At 34.0% G+C, this 19,431-nt stretch overlaps 4 protein-coding genes across 9 annotated transcripts; 1 reads left to right on the forward strand and 3 right to left on the reverse strand.

The window, feature by feature from the left end:
- Positions 1-577: 577 nt before the first annotated feature.
- Positions 578-5,660, reverse strand: LOC123196830 (26S proteasome non-ATPase regulatory subunit 13 homolog B-like). The gene is made up of 6 exons (XM_044610965.1): positions 5,347-5,660; positions 3,384-3,830; positions 3,098-3,178; positions 1,482-1,678; positions 1,298-1,397; positions 578-1,163 (listed from the first exon to the last, which is right to left on the reverse strand). The coding sequence occupies exons 1-6, from the start codon at positions 5,494-5,496 to the stop codon at positions 978-980; spliced, it is 1,161 nt and encodes a 386-aa protein (XP_044466900.1). The 5' UTR covers positions 5,497-5,660; the 3' UTR covers positions 578-977.
- An 871-nt stretch (positions 5,661-6,531) lies between these two features.
- LOC123195935 (pentatricopeptide repeat-containing protein At1g63330-like) lies at positions 6,532-14,089 on the forward strand. 6 transcript variants are annotated; one of them, XM_044609804.1, is made up of 6 exons: positions 6,532-6,892; positions 7,044-9,329; positions 9,583-9,748; positions 10,499-10,566; positions 10,664-13,331; positions 13,425-14,089. In XM_044609804.1, the coding sequence occupies exons 2-3, from the start codon at positions 7,460-7,462 to the stop codon at positions 9,633-9,635; spliced, it is 1,923 nt and encodes a 640-aa protein (XP_044465739.1). In that variant the 5' UTR covers positions 6,532-6,892; positions 7,044-7,459; the 3' UTR covers positions 9,636-9,748; positions 10,499-10,566; positions 10,664-13,331; positions 13,425-14,089. The 6 variants fall into 6 exon arrangements, with proteins under 6 accessions (XP_044465739.1, XP_044465737.1, XP_044465736.1 ...); XM_044609802.1 differs by having other exon boundaries at positions 6,534-6,892; positions 7,044-9,748; positions 10,664-10,767; positions 11,271-13,331; XM_044609801.1 differs by having other exon boundaries at positions 6,534-6,892; positions 7,044-9,748; positions 10,664-10,767; positions 12,531-13,331.
- LOC123196527 lies at positions 12,627-13,739 on the reverse strand. The gene is made up of 6 exons (XM_044610591.1): positions 13,706-13,739; positions 13,190-13,344; positions 13,022-13,103; positions 12,864-12,977; positions 12,747-12,814; positions 12,627-12,644 (listed from the first exon to the last, which is right to left on the reverse strand). The coding sequence occupies exons 1-6, from the start codon at positions 13,737-13,739 to the stop codon at positions 12,627-12,629; spliced, it is 471 nt and encodes a 156-aa protein (XP_044466526.1).
- An 820-nt stretch (positions 14,090-14,909) lies between the features above and the next one.
- On the reverse strand, positions 14,910-18,046 carry LOC123195937. The gene is made up of 3 exons (XM_044609807.1): positions 17,668-18,046; positions 16,902-17,078; positions 14,910-15,404 (listed from the first exon to the last, which is right to left on the reverse strand). The coding sequence occupies exons 1-3, from the start codon at positions 17,731-17,733 to the stop codon at positions 15,204-15,206; spliced, it is 444 nt and encodes a 147-aa protein (XP_044465742.1). The 5' UTR covers positions 17,734-18,046; the 3' UTR covers positions 14,910-15,203.
- Positions 18,047-19,431: the final 1,385 nt, after the last annotated feature.

Consider the following 19,431-nt stretch of genomic DNA (forward strand, 5'->3'; position numbering starts at 1 on the left):
TTTAAATTTAAAGCTTAAATTTGAGTTTAAAAGTTTAATATTATAAAATTTAAACTTGAGCTTGAAGGTGTATGACTCACTAAACTTACAAACTTAAAAAAATTTTATTGAAATTAATTTAAACAACGTTATTTTGACCAATACATATAAAAATAACATTATTTTGATCGATTTTTACTCTGTTCAATTTAGTATTATAACTAAACTTGAACCGAACTCAAACTCAAACTTGACTTTCTTCAAATAAATCAACCTCAAATTAGTTTTAGAAAAGCTTGATAAACTCAAAATTGACTCAATTCAAATTCATTTTTAATCTTCTTGCTACCTTAAATTTAAAGTTGTTAGATAGTTTTCGGCTATTTTTGTACAATAAGAACATATCTAGACTTTTTCTTTTATGAAGGTCTACATCAAACCACAGCCCTTGGTTTCTGCCAATTTCCATGGCCATTTTGTGCTTTTGATTCCTAAGCTGTTTATAAAATGCCCATTTGAAATCTTTATGTTTCAACATTTCAAACAATAAGATTGATGAGCCATTACTTCAAAGAAAGCTAATCCTGAATCCACAAGGTGTTAGCAAATTACCAAACTGATTGAACGATCAAATATAGCAAAGCGTGGATAGAACTTCACACATTAGTGATTGTATCTACTGAAATTCTCAATACATAAATATAATTTCCCATTTCAAAAAGGGTAGACTTAAGGGCAGTCTCAATTTTCAATGTCTTTAGATGCTGCTGCTGCTATCTATATAGCCAATGACAACTGCCCTTTTCAGAAAAAATGCTCTATATAGCCATGCACACAGTTCTACTTTGTCCCAAGTGCCAGGATGGTCACTAAAACTTCCCTTCTCCTCTTTGCTTCCTCCATCGTCATTTTTCATTCTTTTTTCTCCTTTTGTTTTCTCAAGGTCATTGTTACACAATGAGCAGAAAGGAAATGAGGGAAAACAAAAAGGAAAAAAATTACGATGCAATAAGATCAGGTGTTTCAGCTTCGATGGATAATAAAGCTGTATGTACTTTGCCCAGCCAATTGTCCAGCCGATCACGTAAGGATTTGATCTGCGGAATGCCCAAAACTCTTGGCTGTACCCAGGATACATGTACTGTTCCTTCAACTTGATCGATTATACCCTCAATGAGATGAACCTGTATTAAAACATCAAACATCACAATGTGCTGTGACAGTAGGTGTAAAAGCAAGGCTTGTGCTGATAATAATTGATGAAACACCCAAGAGAAGGAATAAATATGTACACATGAAGTGAAAAAAGAAGACTTACCGAGAGAGACTTCACCAGAAGATGCTCCACATCCTCAATTGAAAGTTTTGTGCGCTCTGCAATGACGCTTAATGGAATGGTCCGGTCCTCGGAAGGCCGGCTACAAGGATGCACATCTCCAATCAATTGGCAGCAAAATATAGAAATATTGTAAAATAATGAAAAGACGGTAGAACCATAATACCTAAAGATGATTTCCATCAGGCAGAGAATGTTAATCTTTTCCAGTAACTTCTTCTCATTCTCAACCAGTGCAGGTTGAGACCTGAGGGCAGCATTGTGTACACGACATAATTCTTGGTATCGAACTAAGTCACCAGAGTTAAATGCCTGGAGAATATAATACAGCCACTCGACCTTTGCTCCTATAAGACTATTAATCTGTAAAAGATATTATGAGATGGAATCATTACATGTACAGTGAACACTTTAAACTGTAGTGCAGAAACCAACCCAATACCACCAAATAACCAGAAATGCAAATGATTTCTGTGCTAATCTATCCTGCACTTGTAATGCAGGACTCCTTGACACTCCTAACAAAGTCTAGTCATTGTGAAATATCTCCAGCAAAATAATAGAATGCTCAAGTACACAAAAGACCTTTCCACACAATGACATAATCTGGACTAAGATATCTCCCAGTTGATGTTAAGAGTTAAGACTGTTCTACAATGGTAAAAGAAGATGTTAATTTCATTTCACATAATGGATACATAATAAAATGCTGATTTCACGACCATGACCAACAATGTAGTGGGCCAAGCAAGTAGGGCTGGATTCAAACCAAGCTTGTTCGAACTCGAGCTCAAGCTCGGCTCAGACGAGCCCGAAACGAGCCAACCCTATACAAGCTCAATCGAGCTCGAGCTCAAGCTACTCGCCACATTTTTAAATTAAAAATTTTGATACAAAACAACGTCGTTTTGAATCGATATGTATTAAAACAACGTCGTTTTAATGATGAAATAGTTAAAAACTCAAGCTCGAAATGAGCTGAGCCGAATTTGAGCCAAGTTTGAGCTTGGCTTCGACGAGCTCAAGCTCTACTATATATAAACTAGGCCGAGCTCGAGTTCGGCTTGGCTCGGCTCGAATCCAGCCCTACAAGCAAGAGGTTGCAAAACAAGAAAGAATTCAAGAAAAGTTAGTAAAGTGCTGAGTTACAAAAGTTTTAACCCTGTCATAAATTAAAGTGAACTTGGCTTTCCAATATTCATCTAAAAGCTTTCCGTACCAAGGAGCATCCAGCAGCACCAACACTAATACTAATCAGGCTTTATAATTTGAGTAAACATGCAGATTATTATAAAGCTGAGATGAAAAAATACCCAGTTTATCTTCTCACCACTTCCATCTACATTATCTTTCTAAGAAATCATCCTTGACTTTAAAACAATCACCTTACATACACATCTTGCTCTTGTAAAGATACTAAAGTTTGACCAGTGACAAAGAGTAACAAATCAAGAACAAACCCAATTCCTCAATTACCTAACTATAACCAACATATGTAAAAAGAATCCCAACCCAAAGGGAATCTTCGTTGATGATAGACAATATGGCCAAAACCTAAAATTGGGTTTTACTTTCTCTTCAACTTCACTAGCTTAAATGTGTTAATAATTGAACAAAGATGACCTACATGAAATTGCACAAATAACAAGCAAAGAAATAATTTATATCATATGCATTTGCTGATGAAAAAGATGCGTCAAAGCATCACTCTCTTTTGACAAAGCACATACAACTGAAGATGAGAATTGCAGGAAAACAAAATCCTCAAGAAGATATTCTTACAATAGGATGAGCAAGCAGTTCCCCAAAATTGTAAATGTTATCCCCAAGCAGTGCAGCAAGGGAAAGATCAAAGGCCAAATCCTATAAAAAAAAAAAAAACCATAAAATGTAAACTTCACATGATGGAGAAATTGCAACATGCAACAAGACAAAAAAAGTGACTTTCCTTTTTCTTTTATTCTGAGCTTAAGTTCAGGAATTTGTAAGGTGTTTGTAGTATTGTGATCACTAGAAATATCATAACCAAGATACAAAAGATTATTGTTCATATCATAACAAACAATACCAGCTTGAATGATTCCGAGAGAGACTCCACTGAAGTGTATGCCAGATAAAGCAAAGCACACTTGTAAAATTCAGCAAATTCCTGAAGAACTTTGTAATACTGAGATGAAAGCCAATAAAAACTAGCATATACAGATGGATCAATGTCAGTCATGCTGTCAAACATACTCTTTCCATCATCCAGAATTTTTTTGCACTCCTTTTGATCTCCTTGCTCAAGTTTGCACATGGCTATTTGCATTTTAATGTAAAGGATTGGCTCCTCTATACGTGGCTCACCAGTTGCCTGAAGTTTTACAATCACACCCTCAAGATAAGTAATGGCAGCTTCTCTTTCAGAATACTGCCGTGAAACTATAACTGTAAAATGTGCAAGCTTGAGAAGATTGATCTTCGTCTCAAAATCAGTGATGAAATTATCATACAACTGTATCAAAGAATCACCAGCCTGAAATCAAATATCAATATAGATCAAAATAGCAATCAGTTGATGAAAATGGGGGAAAGAAATGCAACAATGCATCACATCTAATTTCTTCTCAATCTAGCAACCAGATATATTCGTAGAGAAAGCAAGAAAGATCTCCAATATAATAAAGAGATATGAAAAAAAGGCAAGATAATGGACAACATATATATCACACTATACAACCCAATTACCCAATGCCAATGAAGACAACAATGTGCAGCAACAATCATGGTAAATAAAGGAAAATTGATGAGTGAGTCATGTATATATTAATTTTAGTAAGAGGATTAGGGACCAAATTTAACCATCCTTCATACTCAAATGATGTAGACAGGGAACATAAATCTCAATGTCCAAGAATTCACACAGTACATAAACTAGGAGACTTATATTAAATCAGATTTGATAATCAGAAGATAATTCGTTCAAAATGTGGAAAGATAAGATAAAAAGAGATCTTTAAAATCTAAAAATTTTTACTCACAACGTCCTTGAACTATTTAATACAGCACATGTACATCATATTAAAATTTTACAACTTTAGTGACCAAATCTTCGACTAAGAGATAAATTCCCATGGTTTCAACTTTAGGATGTGGAGGCAGACCTTGATTTAGAACTCGACGAACAAGTAGAAAGGTCTAGGAAATTCTGAGTATCACAAAATAAATAAACTTACCTAGACCAATAATATAAACTCCAGTATTTGGCCTAAATTTTACGAAGCCAGCCCACAAACCATTAGAAAAGAAATAAAACAGGTATCCACGATAACTAAGGATATGAATCTCAACACTGTGTGAAGCCAACACAATTGAGATTGAAGACTACCTTATGTCGTTCTTGTTTCTACACAAGATAATTTCTCTAATTTAATACCATGTACCCTCGAATGATATTCATGAAATAGATCTCCTAAAATATAATTAGTTTCCTTTCTTGCAACTAGAAATAAAACTATCATCCTACAAATGTATGAATTCAACAAGGATACAGACCATCCTTAATTAATACATTAATTTTTTGATAAATTGATAGTTCCATTACAAACAATACCTACATATACCAAGGCATTTTTATGAAATAGCCCGACCAAGAAAACTGATATGCTAGACTACATGCAACTTAGAGTCTCAAAACTTGGCTGACAGTACCACTTAACTACCAAACTTGTCATAAGATCCTCTTCATAGTACAGAAACCCCACTCATCCAAACAATAACAAGGAAAACAAAATTACAAGACATAATTTTCCCGAATTTTTTACTCTACCTAATAATTCTAACTGAAGTCAACCATGACAAGATTTTGTATGTAACAGAAAACAGATCACAGGAACCCTAATACCTAACCAATAATCAAAATCAAACATCAAGGGTCAGAATTTCCCCAAATTTAAAATCAAAACAAAACCCTAGTTGAATTAAACATTAATCGAAACAGCGTCTTAGCGATGTAGAAAGCATGAAGGAGAATAGGCAGAGAAGAAGTAAACCTGAAAGACGGCGAGAGCAATGAACTGTTCGAGCTTGAGAGTGAGCTGATGCCAGAGCTTCTTCTGGTACAGATCTGCCAAAGCATTGTACCACTCGCTGAGCTCTGGGTGGGCGTTGCGCAAGGAGTCTAGGTACTGCAGAGCTGCCATGGTTCAAAAATTAACAGCCAAAGCGCCGAACAAAACAGTGGTGTTTCAATATCTTTCTCGTTCGATTTTTATTTCTTTGCGCTTTTTATGTATTTTTTCTTGAACCCAAAGAAAAGAATATTAGTTGTTTTTTCAAATCACCCGAACCAGACTCCAGTCAAATGGGCTTGCTGGACGGTCTAACTTAGTGCCTTATTATTATACGGGCAAAGTACTGTTGCCCACCCAAGTTTTAACTCAAACTTTAAATTATATCTGAATAGTTGAAAACTTTAAACTTTTACGTTAATTTTTTCTATTAATAGTAAGAATAAAATAATTATTTTATTGATAATATAATATAATTTTTTTTTTCCTTTTAAAGTTTAAAAGTTAATAATTTTATTTTCACTTAAAGTTTTCAAATTTTAAAAAATAATATTTTTACCCCTAAACCTAAGGTCTTCATATTTTTCTAACTCTAACGGTCTCTCAAAACTTTTAAAAACAACAATTTTATCCTATTTTTGAACTTTACTTTTCGACATTCTTTCAGTGTTCTCTCTGACACTTAAGTTAACGATAAACATTGATACGATGAAGAGATATCTTTTTGTCTCACGATGATGTGACGAAAGATATTTTTTTGCCACACCATCTTTTCCTGTTGGTTAGAAGAAAGAGGAGGTCAGAGAGGATGTCGAAAGTTGAAGTTGAAGAGTGAAGATAAAACTACTATTTTTAAAAGTTTTAGGGGACTATTGCAGTTTAAGACATATGAAAACTTTATGTTTAGAGGGAAAAATATTATTTTTTAAAATTTAAAAAGTTTAGATAATAATAAAGTTGTTAATTTTTAAAATTTAAGAAAAAAAAATTTAATATGTTTTTAATATTAAGCGGAAAAGATATTAACTGTTTGATTTCTTGAGTTACAGTTGTGACAAAGGTATTAACTGTAAAAGAGTTGGCCATTATACTGATTCTTAAACTGTTGCTTCATCAGTTGTAGCTCACCCTATTTAATTTTTTGAGTTCTTCGTTTTTGGTCAATGGATACAAGAGTTTGCTTGGCTTAGAGCAGTAGAAACAGTTTCACCAGGCTTTAGACTTAGTTTAGAATTGATATTATGAGTTTGTTTATACTTGCCAAAGCAATTCATAATTCTGTCCACCAGCTTACTTGTCTCTGTCTATTTCTCTCCAGTTAATTATGTCCGATTCCATGTACTTAACATCCTTCGCGATTCAATTATGTTTTCTTTATGAACTTGATTAGCTCCTTTCGCTTTGCTTATTACTGATTTTTGTGGTGTTGGCTCAAGTATCATTGAAAAGATTAGAGAAATCGAAGCCGAGATGGCTTGCACCAGTCTGTTAATCTTCTAATAGGTTTTGAATATTATGTTGCTGTGAGGTGAATATTATGCCGTGTACTGTGGCTGAAATTTATATAATACTTTGTTTTTTTTTCACTTATATGTAGACTTTAATCCTACTTATACTCAGCATCAATTTTCTTACTCGTACTATGTATGTGACTCTAATTATTTTCTTTTTGGTAAAAGGTAAATAAGGCTCAGTGCATAAGTTACGTGAGTCATTTGCATTTGGGCTTTTGCTTTGTCTTCTTGACGACGACGGGCAGATATCTGGAAAGTCTAAATATACTACCTAGAAATGGGGAACTGCTGTGGTGTAAGAATTTAAGAGGTAAGAAGACAGATAACGAGAGACAGTTTCTGCAGGCTTCTGTTGCCGACTCCGTATCATCTGGTCACCAACTTCCTTGACCTTCCAGCATTGGGCAAGCATAAGCCCCATACATGGTGTTACGACTTTAAGGAGACCTGTGACCCCTTTGTGAAGGGCCATCCATTCTCCTGAATTTGCGGGTGCCTGAGGTATTTTCTACGTACCACCTGTGTCGATTTTGGGTTGCTGTGTGTGTGTGCAGTCTTCCCTTAATTTGATCTGGGTATTAATGGGTGTTTTCTGCCGTTCAAGAACATGCTTACATCATCAGCCCAAGTTGTATAGAAGCCTCGTTTTTTTTCGTGAAAACTTCCGTTGGGTTTACACGGCTTCCTCGGCTTTTTTGTTGGAAGACCATGTGTTTGATTGTAGTCCTGATAGGGTTGAAGCTTATGTAATTGATATTAATTTGATTGATGAGTTTAATGTTCCAAAAAGTAGGTTTCTTAGGCAAAGAAAAAGCAAATTATTTCCCTTAGTTGGGAAAGTTTTGAAGTCTTTGAATTGGGAGATTACAAGGGAAATGAGATTCTTTAAAGCTGTGAAGAGATACGGATTTTCTCATTCCTTTGATGCTTATAGAATCATTGTTCATGCATTTGCATTGGCAGGGATGGAAATGGAAGTGCATGCCTTGCTTAGAAATATTGTTTGCTATTATGAGGAGGCCAACATGGATATGTATGAGTTGTTTCCAGGTATATTGGATTCACATGAGCATGTTTGGAGATCACGGATTGTATTTATTATGCTTATGAGGGTTTTTGCATCTAATTCAAGGCTTGAAAATGCTGTGGATGTTTTTGTTCAAATTAAGAAAATTGGGCTTGAACCAGATATCTTGGCCTGCAATTTTCTGCTCAAGTGTTTGGTGGATGCAAGTAGAGTAGATATTGTGACAAGTTTGTTTGAAGAGTTGAAGAACTCAGGGCCATCACCTAATGTTTACACATACACAATTATGTTGAATTTTTACTGTAAAAGACATCGAGGGCAGGATATCAATATTGAGCAAGCAACTGAGATTCTGAAAGACATGGAGAGGAGTGGGGTAAAGCCAACTGTTGTATCATATAGTACGTATATTCAGGGACTTTGTAGTGCAGGCTGTGTTGAACATGCTTTGAAGTTTATTCGGGATTTGAAATGTAGAAATCAACCTCTCAATGCTTATTGTTATAATGCTATTATTCAAAGTTTCTGCCGAAATGGTGAACTATATCAAGCTTTGAAGGTTTTGGAAGAAATGAAGGACCACAATATATCTCCAGATGTTTATAGCTACAGCATTTTAGTTGATGGATTTTGCAATGCAGGAGATATTATGACAGGTCTCAATTTGATCGAGGAGATGGAACACAATAGTATAAAGCCTTCCCTAGTTAGCTATAGCTCTCTCCTTAATGGTCTTTGTAAGAGTGGACTAGTGGACAAAGCACTTGATATGTTTCGTGATCTTGGCTGTTTAGGATATGAGTATGATCATAAAGTGTATAACATCATAATAAGTGGATTTTGTCTTCATGATGATATGGATTCTGCCAAGAAACTTTTAGAGGAGATGATCACCAATAATTTGGACCCTAATGACTTCAGTTTTATCCGAATGATTCACAAGTTCTGCAAACTGGGAGTCTTACAAAAAGCCTTGGAACTTTTAAGTACGATGTTGAAGATTGGCCTCTATCCAAATACCTATACTTGCAACATTATTGTTGATGAATATTGCAAAAAAGATCATTTTGAGAAGGCATTGAAATTTATAGATGCAATGCAATGCTGTGGCACTATTCCCAACTCGTACACATATAGCAAAATCATAAATAGGCTTTGCAAGGCCAAAAAACTAGGAAACGCATTGGGACTTCTTCCTAAAATGTTTAAGAAGAATATTTTACCTGAAATTGTTCATTATGCTACCATTGTAGATGGATATGCTAAACAGTCAAACCCGAAGAAAGCTTTTAGGTTGTACTCAAGAATGCTGAAAGCTGGGATAGAACCCGACAAAGTCACTTATACAATTCTTATCAACATGTTCTGCCATTTGAGCAAAATGGATAAAGCATATGGTCTCTTTAAGGAAATGATTGAAAAAGGTTTGATTCCAGATACAATTTGTTACACATCTGTTATTGCTGGTTTTTGTAGAATTGGAGATATGAACAAGGCTTGGGCTCTGTATAATGATATGTTACACAAAGGTTGTTTGCCTAGTGTTGTTACCTATACCTGTCTAATTGATGGTTACTGCAAGTTACGAAGAATGGATGTGGCATCTTTGTTATTAGATAAAATGAAAAAAAACAATATCACTCCTGATGTGGTGACTTATAATGTTCTCATTGCTAGTTACCAAAGTCTTGGGCAGTTTGAGGAAGCCTATAAGGTTTTTGAAGAGATGAAGAAGAATGGTATTTTTCCAGATGACATTACCTATAAGACACTAAGGCTTAATACTAATGTGGTCACTGAAGCTTGAAAGCAACTAGAAGAAAACATATGAAAAGATGTGATGGTAATTTTTGTCATTTTGGAAATCTTGTTAATGTGATTTTATATTATTTTTCATACTACTTTCACTATCAATTAGATGCAATAAATTTTAACTTTCTAAATGCATGTATGTTCTTAAATGTAGATGTATTATGTGACATTATTTTGTAATTCAATAGAGAACTATTTTTAAGTAGTGTAGGAGAATTATGTTGTTTCAGAGAATGTTTTAGTTTCACATGAACCATAATGTGTGATACACATCAATTGCTAAATAGTGGTGGGAATACTGGATAGAGATATTAATTGGTGGTGAACATATTGTCTACATGTCATGCTAATTAGAAAAGAAAAACTATTATTTCATACACCTATTTGAAACCTCTCATATTCGATGATTATATTTTAGATTTCTCTTTTCAATTAGTGTGAGTACTATATAATCTCATTTGTTCGCTTGGATATATGTTCTGTCTCTATTGTGGATGGATCTTCCACATAACTTTTAAAAACTTCTTTTAAATACCAAATTATATGTTACAACTTTCATTTAGCACACATAACCTTATTCCTTCTTGTAGTATATCAATTTTTGTAAATTACACCTTGGTATATCAGTCTTTTGTACATTACTAGTTAATTGAGTTTTATTAATTTTTACGTTTTTGGGTATGAAAGACTGTGCATCTGTGTCTGTCTTACTCATTTAAACACATTGCAAGCAATTTCTTATCATTGGAGATTCTCTAACAAATTGTGGCTGGCCTGACAGCTATCTCAACTCCTGTCCCAAGTTGAAGATAACAAGAAGGTGCAGCAGGGGAAGTTAACATCTTCATGGTAAACTCATCACCAAGTTCTGAAAATCATAGCTTCCTTTGTTTTCTTCCTTTCTGACAATATATTTTAATTCTGACATTTTGAGGGCTTGAACCAGATTATTCAGGGAGGTTCAGAGTATCCATAGCTGGAGCAAAAATTTTGGGCTTCCAGTTATGAAGTATGAGTTAAGAATGTAACTCTGTCCTAGACATTGGTTAGGTAAATTTTGAACAAATGATTTTTAATTTGTTTAAAAAAACTGACAAGTAGGGTAATCTATCTTTTGAATTTTTCCTGATTTAACTCTTGTTGCTTTAGTAGTGCATCGGCTAAAACTTGAATATTGCATGAACAAACAGAACATAAATTCTACTAAAGTTTGGTGTCAATGGGTATTTGAGGCTATGTTTCTTATGAAAAAATAAAAAGAGGACTATAGAGGTGGCTTGCCTGTTGGTTTTTCTGTGTTATACTCTTTTACCTATGCAGACTAAACCATCATATAGGATGTAAACAGCTTTGTTTTGTTATAAATTGTTTAAAAATTTGGCTTCAAAGTAGTAAGAAAATGAATTCTGGAGCTACAAGATTGTTGACGTATACAGTACTTTGTCATTGTATAATGCTCACACCAGACACGTTTATTGCTTCTGTTTTTACTAATTCTTAGTCCTGATGCTGGAGTAAACTGGAGGTTTTTTCATGAGTTCAAATTGTGGCAGGTTAGCATTTGTTCAGAAAAAAGCAACTTTTGGTTCAGTTCTTTGACATCTTGCTTGGGCATGTTAAAAGCTCAAATTCTCTCTCCCAAAAAAAATTTAAAAAAGAAACTTATACGTGTGCCTGTACACTACTCACATATGTATTGCGTATACCAGTGAATTTAATTCTTTACTGTTGTATTGTGCAACTTTTCAGTATCGATAAAAAAATCTGATGTAAACCAGGTTTGACCACCTACCTGTATTCTGCAGAGTCCATTTATACTTTTTGCTGTTTGTTTGAGTTCTACATCTTCAGAGTTTGATTACTTTGATATATTTTCGTATGTACTTCCATGACACTAGGCATACACTGCTTATTCTAGGGTGGGTATTAATCCTCATATTTAGTTGTGGAAACTTGTAAAAGTGTTCTACATGGAATAGCTGCTCAATACTTTTTTTTCCTTTTTGGTGAGTTTTCGTAAGAATATCCCTGTGAAGTACCTCATAAAGACGGTTTTATATTGGTCCATTAAATGTCATTTTTCCGCAATTCTTAGTTTACCTCAAAATCCATTATTTATCGGAAAAAAAAAGAAAAGAAATATGTAGATAGTTTTGATAAATTGTTCAATCAATTATCTGAATTTTTATTTTTATTTATGCTTCCAATAATTTTATTTGTGCTTCTTGTGTTATCATTACAGAATTCTTAGACATCACATAATCCACTGTGCCATGCCATTTTTTTATTAAGCAAGCTCTCTGGCTGCGGGTCTTAATTGTGTGTTTCTTTATAAAACCTTGCACTTAACCATAAACTATTACTAGTTTGTCGCCTTTCTAGTTTTTTGTCATTAGCATCAGGTGTACGTGTGCCAATTTATTAAAGTAACCAAAACCATAGCTCCAATTTATTTGTTTGTTGGGTTTCTATTCATACACCTCCCATGTGAGCTAGCCAAATAATATTTGTGACAATATATAGTGTGTTTATAGCAATTTGGTGAATTTCAGGAAGGGTTTCCTAAAATTGTCAATTGACAAGGTCTGACTGTATTTAAGCATATCTTAGGGGACACCAATAATTTTCTTTTTTCCTTTTGAAGTGATAATCTTAAAACTGTTATGGGTTGCTGTATTATTCCCGGCCAGCGTACTGCTTTCAAGCATCTCTCTTAATGTTTTTGCTTATAGCTAAATGAATAGACATTTTTTGTCTCATGCTTATTTTTTGTTTCTGTCTCATTTACAAATTTTAGAATTACAAACCCACAGGTACAAATCTTCCGCAAAGTAGAAAAGGAAAAAGGTTACTCTAGAGAAGCTGTTATGGCACATGTATTTCAACAGCATGTAATGATTATACAAGATTTAGACATGCTCATCAGCCTGTGAAGGAGCAATTAACACAATCACTTAAAGACAGGAAGAGCAATTAGTTCACAAATTTTAAGGAAAAAGTCTTGTAGGAAAATCATATCAATCATTTACAGTGTCTACATCTTCCTCAGGCTTCACAAAGAACTCAATGAAAGCAATTCGACCAGGTTGTTGATATCCTGCATAATCAATGTGCGGGTATGGAGCAGAGGATCTAGCCACAGAAACCAAGTGCTGGACTTTTAACATTCCACCTCTCCCAATAATCAACTTCCTCTGTTATCTTTAGTAGCACTGCTGGGTATATTTGAAGTTGTCGCGTGGAGAAACTTGTTCTTGAACCTGTAGGAGTCAAGGCAAGAAGCATCAAGGTCTGGTTGTATTACACGTCAAGAATCTGTAAGAGACTTCATGGTCACAGTTAAATGCTATCAAAAGATCAGTGTTTCCATAATCCATCAAGGCTATCTGCATACAATATGAGAACTGTTTCTTCTGAAAACAGTTAATTGCTGGTAACAGATGCAGTCTAAGAAGTTGAAATTAAATGATACCTGCAAGTCTCCATGACCTTCTCCTTTGAAGGAAATGGAAGGGGGATCTGGTCGCAGTTTGATCTGAATGCTTGATCCTGGCCACTCAAGGTCATCAATAGCTTCCTTCAGTGCTGCAGACTCCAGTGTAAAAACACAAAAGGTCCCAGGGAAATCTTTAATCCACAATTAAATAGTATTAATATATGCAGTAGCTGTATGTCTAATTTGCTAAAGCCTCTTTTCGTTTTTACAGGTAGTCCATCTCTCAGAATGGTAATCCAAGAACTGGGTAGCTGCTTCTTCGGCTTCTGTCGGGTGGAATTCTGAATTTTTTTGGATTTGAAAACTAGGGCTGCAGTTCAACTTTCTTCCCTACATTCCAACTTGACAAAGTCTCTTCACCTTAAAAAATAGTATTTTGAATATAGTTGTGAAGAGGGGTGGAAGGATCCTGGGAAGTCTTTGGCCTCCCGAACCCTTCTTATGCAGTTTTGTGAAAGTATTCCTTGACGCTAAAACTGAGAGGTGTGCTACCTGCAGGTTCAAAATTGTAATCCCATGAAATCATATCTTGTATTCTTCTCCTGCTTTCTGTGGGGAGCTGCTAGCATCTGGTGAATAAACAGATCTGTGAACTGTACTATATGATTGCGTCTGTCGCGACAAGCTCATTATTTTTCCCATTCCTTCCAAATTTCCTCCACGATAAAAACATATAAAGTAGTTTTCTTTCTCTTCTCATGCATAATGGCCAATGAAGTAATTTCAAAAACATATTTTACTAAATTATGTGACGAACTCCCTTCATTTGTTTGTATGTTTAGTGTTCTTCTTTATTGAATTTGTATTGAAACTTCAAATTGTCTAATAATTGTAATAATATAACTCTATTTATGGGAAGAATTGCTATTGTTAATAGTTTGAGATATTTTGACTTGAATTGTTGACTGCTAATTTATGATAATCCAACTATTTGAAAGTTGATGAGATAAGCCTTGAGATCGGTCACCAGACAACTTAACAATCATGGAAGCTTTCTAGGACCTCGAAAACAACTTGTTATTCCCTTGGCCAAGCAGCCTCTTAAACTTCCCAGGTTGCCAGTATAATTAGCTCTTTCACATGGATTTGCCAACGTACATTTACCAGAATCACAAGTTCTTTGTTTGGTAATGAAGAATTCTATTCGAATTGGATTATCACTTTTAAAACCGAATTAATCATATCGAACAAAACAAACTCTAGATCCAGTGATTTATCCCTCAACTATTGAACCAAGTAAGTTAAAATTTTGATTTTAATATGTTATCAAAGAGACTTGAACTCGTATTCTCTTATACAATGAGCAGAATAACAAAGTTTTTGCTAGTTTGTATCTTGACGAGTTTAGTTGCCAATAACAATATGGCTGTTTATTGTTTTTCTTTTTGAAGCACAGAAATAAAATCAGCGGTTATTCTCATCTGTGCTCTTGATGATTTCTTGTGTATTTATACTTATATTTAGTAAAAAGAAAAGAAGATGAAAGTTCCAGCTATTACCTAATAAAGTATACAATAATACTTCATTGTATTAACGGTAGTAATACGGCAATATATTAATGTGTATAAACAAATTGACATATTAATATGCAATTGAGTGATTTTGATTAAGAAATTAAACAATTAGATTATTCAATCACAATATGACATGTCAATATCATTAGGAAGATTATATATGATAACACCCATCCCTCAACTGAAATCTGAAATCTATCCGAACCTGGATTGCTTTTCTCAGAATATTAACATCAGGGTTACAGAGTTGCATCACAAAATTATTGAGAAGTTGAAAAGCTAAGTATGAAGTGAAATATTCATACTAAATTTATTAAATATGCATACATTTACGATGACTCATTTAGATGTATATATATGAATCCAACAAAGTATATGCAAAGGGTAAATCATGTAATATGCCCAAAAAATAAGCACAAATTAAATATATATGGAAATTATGCAAGATGTATTCCACTAGGGATCAATACCAGGCTTTATATTCCAGACTCTTCCAGTAGATGCAGCAAATTATGTTCAGGAGCACTCAGAGATGGTAGAATTGACCGATTAGGTTGCATTGGGCGAGGCTTTGTCCCAACATCTTCTGATTCAAGGACCCCTCCTTCTTTCATAACTGGCAAGTCAGCTCTCCTTCTTATGCCTGTCGAGACTCGTTCCTTCCATATTCTTCCATCCTATCAAAGTATAAACTTGAAATCAGAATCTGAAATCTAACAGTTCTCCCTTAAAAGAACTATGGACATAAGAAGAAAAAAAAACTAGTACTGCATTATCATGCACGCACCGACACAGAAATGCAACTAGATCTGGTTCAACATGTACACACTGAGACAGCCTAAAAATGTTTTAAGCAAGCGAGGTACTCGATCTACATCTGGTTTAGCTTGAGGCTAATGATGGTTGCTTCCTTAAGCGTGGAATTGGACCGACTATGACTCATGGTGGAAAAGGTGGCTGTTATGCTTGAGGTGGTAATGTGATCAGACTAAGTAATGCTCATGTTTCAGTAGTAAAGTCAGCAAAGTTGTGGAAGAAGTGAATAAATCAAGCAGCTATATTGACATTGCTAATCGTGCAGCAATGATGATGTTGATAGTAGCAGTATAGTGATAATGCTGTGCAAGCAGCAGTTAGTGGTGCAGTGGTAAATTGGAGACTCCTCAGTAGCAGAGGTGACCTAAAACTGGTAGCTGTGGTTGTAGCAAAGATGAGAAAAGTAGTGAAGATTAGTAAACCTCCTCGATGGTGATGGTTATATGTCACTTGGGTGAAATTTAAACCAATGGGCCTTCCAATTTTCACCAACAAATCATCCCAAGGTTATTGAAAACACATGTAGATTAAATAAATACTCTCATTTCTCCATCATCGAACTTACAACATCCATGAGATGCCATCATAGAATGCTTCTGATTTTTTTAAGTATGAAAACTGGTGACATTTACGAAGAAAAAACACTTCCACAGCAGCATTCTTTAACTAAAGCAGGGACGACAAAGTCAATCACTCCAATCTGCTATGACATGCAAATTACATTGGAAAGTCTACCATTGATAACCAATTACACTGTCGATGATAGTAGAATTGAATCATTATCAATCCAGTTGAAGTATTAGTCTTTCGTTAGTGTTAACTTTTGCAACTAAAATCAATATACAATAAATTCATACAATACCATAATTGTATAAATTTCAACCACAGAAACCAAAGAAAGGGATAACTTTATATTCACTTCACATAATGAAAATGAAGGCACCACAAGCAACAAAGAACAGAAATATTCTACAACAATAAACCAATTGAAGAACAAATATCATTTCTCGGATTTCAAAACTAAGTGTCTTTTAACAATGATTCAATTGTAGAGGGAAAATGAATTCAAAAAATACAACTTGGGATACCAAGTGAAATTAAAGTTTCCATTGAAGCTAGCATCCAAACTAGGGCAATCACCATATATCTTCACTTTACAATTATATTCCCATCATTTGTTTGCCATTTCAGTGGCCACAAGAGAATTTTGGTAAAGACTATACAATATGATCCCAAATTAAACACCAAACCTTTCTCTATGGTTCATAAATTATGTAACCATTTCCGAGCACAGAACAAATAGACACATAATTGTGTACTAACACACATTTTAAATTGAAAAGCAACATACAACTTACATTGAGAATTGAGGGTTCAGGTAGAGGACACTGAATGGGTTGATCATTGTCCATAGGTTCAACTGGGTGTTCAACTGGCTTAAATTCCACTACCACTTCAATCCCATGAGCAGCAGCCATAGTTACAGTGGATTCACCTGCAACGTCTGGAGTTGGAGGCAAAACTTCTCTTTCGTCCTGCCCCATGTAATTAAACGGACAAAACAAGCAGCCACTTAAAACCAAAAGAAAAACAGCAAGTTTTCACTTAAAGTCAGACTAATGAGAAACAAACAAAGCCTGCAGAAGAACATCCATAACTAGAATGGACTGTACAAAGCAAGAAAAGAAACTCAATCTAAGTAAAAAGATAAAAGCAAAACAATTTCTTCTCAAAAATAATAAGCATAAGCAACTGTTTCAAAGGAACAAGATAGAATACTTGATTGCACACCTGAATCCCATATATGTATATATATAAAATATATAATGCAGTATCAGGTGATATAAAATCTAAATGGTACTGAACAATAGAATCAAGGAGACCAAAATTCAAGGGAAAATCAACGATGGGAGTGGTTAAACCGAAAAAAGCAGCAAATCTAGCAACAAACAAAACCAGAACCGGTCGAATCAATTCAAGAAAAGATCCAAGTAGAATTAAAAAGGTCAACCCAAGTCCCCAATATCGTTGAAAAACTAAAAAGCCCAAAACAAAATTTGGTAACAAAGACACAAACTTCAATAACAATTTAAACAAAGAAAAAGAGATATAGAGAGAGTTTACAAGAGCACTCTGAGTTCGCCGATGGCCGGTTCTACCCACAGAAAACCTCGAGAAAATACCCACCATGATGAATGCTTTCTAGTGTTAAGACAGAAGGGTATCCTGATCTTGGCTTTGTCTCTCACTAAAAACTGCAATATAAGCTGAAAACAAGAGAAATTTTGTCAGAGAAAAAGCTCTTCCCAAACTTATTTTTCATCTCATCCCCCAATAACAAGAACAAAATAAAACAGGTGAGAGGAACAGGCAGCTCTAGCTGTATCTGTGTGGCTGTTGCTGCTGGGTTGCTTGGGGTGGTGGGCTTTGTCTGCCTGTCTAGATTCGGCGTTAATTATTATTAATTAAGATAATTACTTTAAATTTATGATTGTAATATAATTACACTTTCCAGTCAACAGTAAGAAAGGCTTAATTTATGAGTGATTACGCGACGGTCGGTTTCATGTTGACGCAAGTGGGGCGCGTCCGAGATTTTTTTATTGTTTAGTTAAGTTTGTAACAGGTGTCAGATTGTTTCCTACTGTTTTCAGATTGGAACCAAACCACTCCACTCCCGTCCTAACCTAACGCGACGCGCCTAAACACCCCTAAAATTAAATTTTTTTTTTAAATATCTATTTTAAATAATTAAATATACATATATTTATATAAATATAAATAAATATATATATATATATTTAATGTAAATATACATTATTTTATTATTAATAGACACTTATCTATATTTTAGATGAATAAATATGAGATACAGTGATCAGACTCATAATTATTATATCAAATAAACTAAAATTTTATAAATATAATAAAAAATTGAATTTAAATATTTAATTTAAAATTTTTAATATTCTACTAATTTTATTAATCTTTAGTAACGGAATCCTAAAATTACATTTTGGTCCCTCCTGCTTTGAGTAGTGCTAGTGAGTGTTGCTATAGATGGTAAGAGCCAATAGGGAGGGAAAGAGTCAGCTCTTGCTGTAGGATGAGACACATTGTTGCTCTTTTGAGATGAATTTAAACAAAGTTGGTTTGAGTTTAGAGTATATCTCGATTTGATTTGATTAAATTCAATTTAAAATCGTTTAAATTTAATTTTAAATTAAATTTAAATTAGAAGGTTTGATTTATTTTTAAAATTAACTAAATTCTAATTAGAAAGAATTTGATTTAATCTAATTTGTGAGTTTAAAAGATGACTTGATTTGATTTAGATTTGGGTTACAGCTTGATTTAAATGATATTAAACAATTGTTAAAATAATATAAAATGATAACGTTTATCAATGAGTTATAAATTCGAACTATAAATTTGACTTAGAGATTCGAGCCATAAATTTAAGTAAAACTACTTTACATATAAATCAAACTCAAGTCAAACAGTATTCAAACTTGGCTTAATCTATACCCATCCTTACTTGTCTTCTCCTTGTTCTTGTTATAAGGATTACATGGAATTTGATATTCCCTTTCCATTCTCTTCCCTTGAGAATTATCATAATAATGATGTTACGATAAATAATTAAAAGGGCTAAAAGACTTATTCCCCCCCAAGGTTTAGTGCATTTCTGAAGTTTCATCCGCAAGGTTTTAAAAATTCAAATACTCACTTATCATTTAATTTTTGTTAGAATTTTTTGTTAAGGATAAAAATATAACAATCATTTTATAAGTAATATTAAAAAATATATAATTTTATTTTATCTTTTCTTTAAATTTTAAAAATTAACAATTTCACCGCAATCTTAATTTTTTTAAATATAAAAGA

Source organism: Mangifera indica, chromosome 14, assembly GCF_011075055.1.
Source record: "Mangifera indica cultivar Alphonso chromosome 14, CATAS_Mindica_2.1, whole genome shotgun sequence".
Classification (NCBI taxonomy): Eukaryota; Viridiplantae; Streptophyta; class Magnoliopsida; order Sapindales; family Anacardiaceae; genus Mangifera; species Mangifera indica.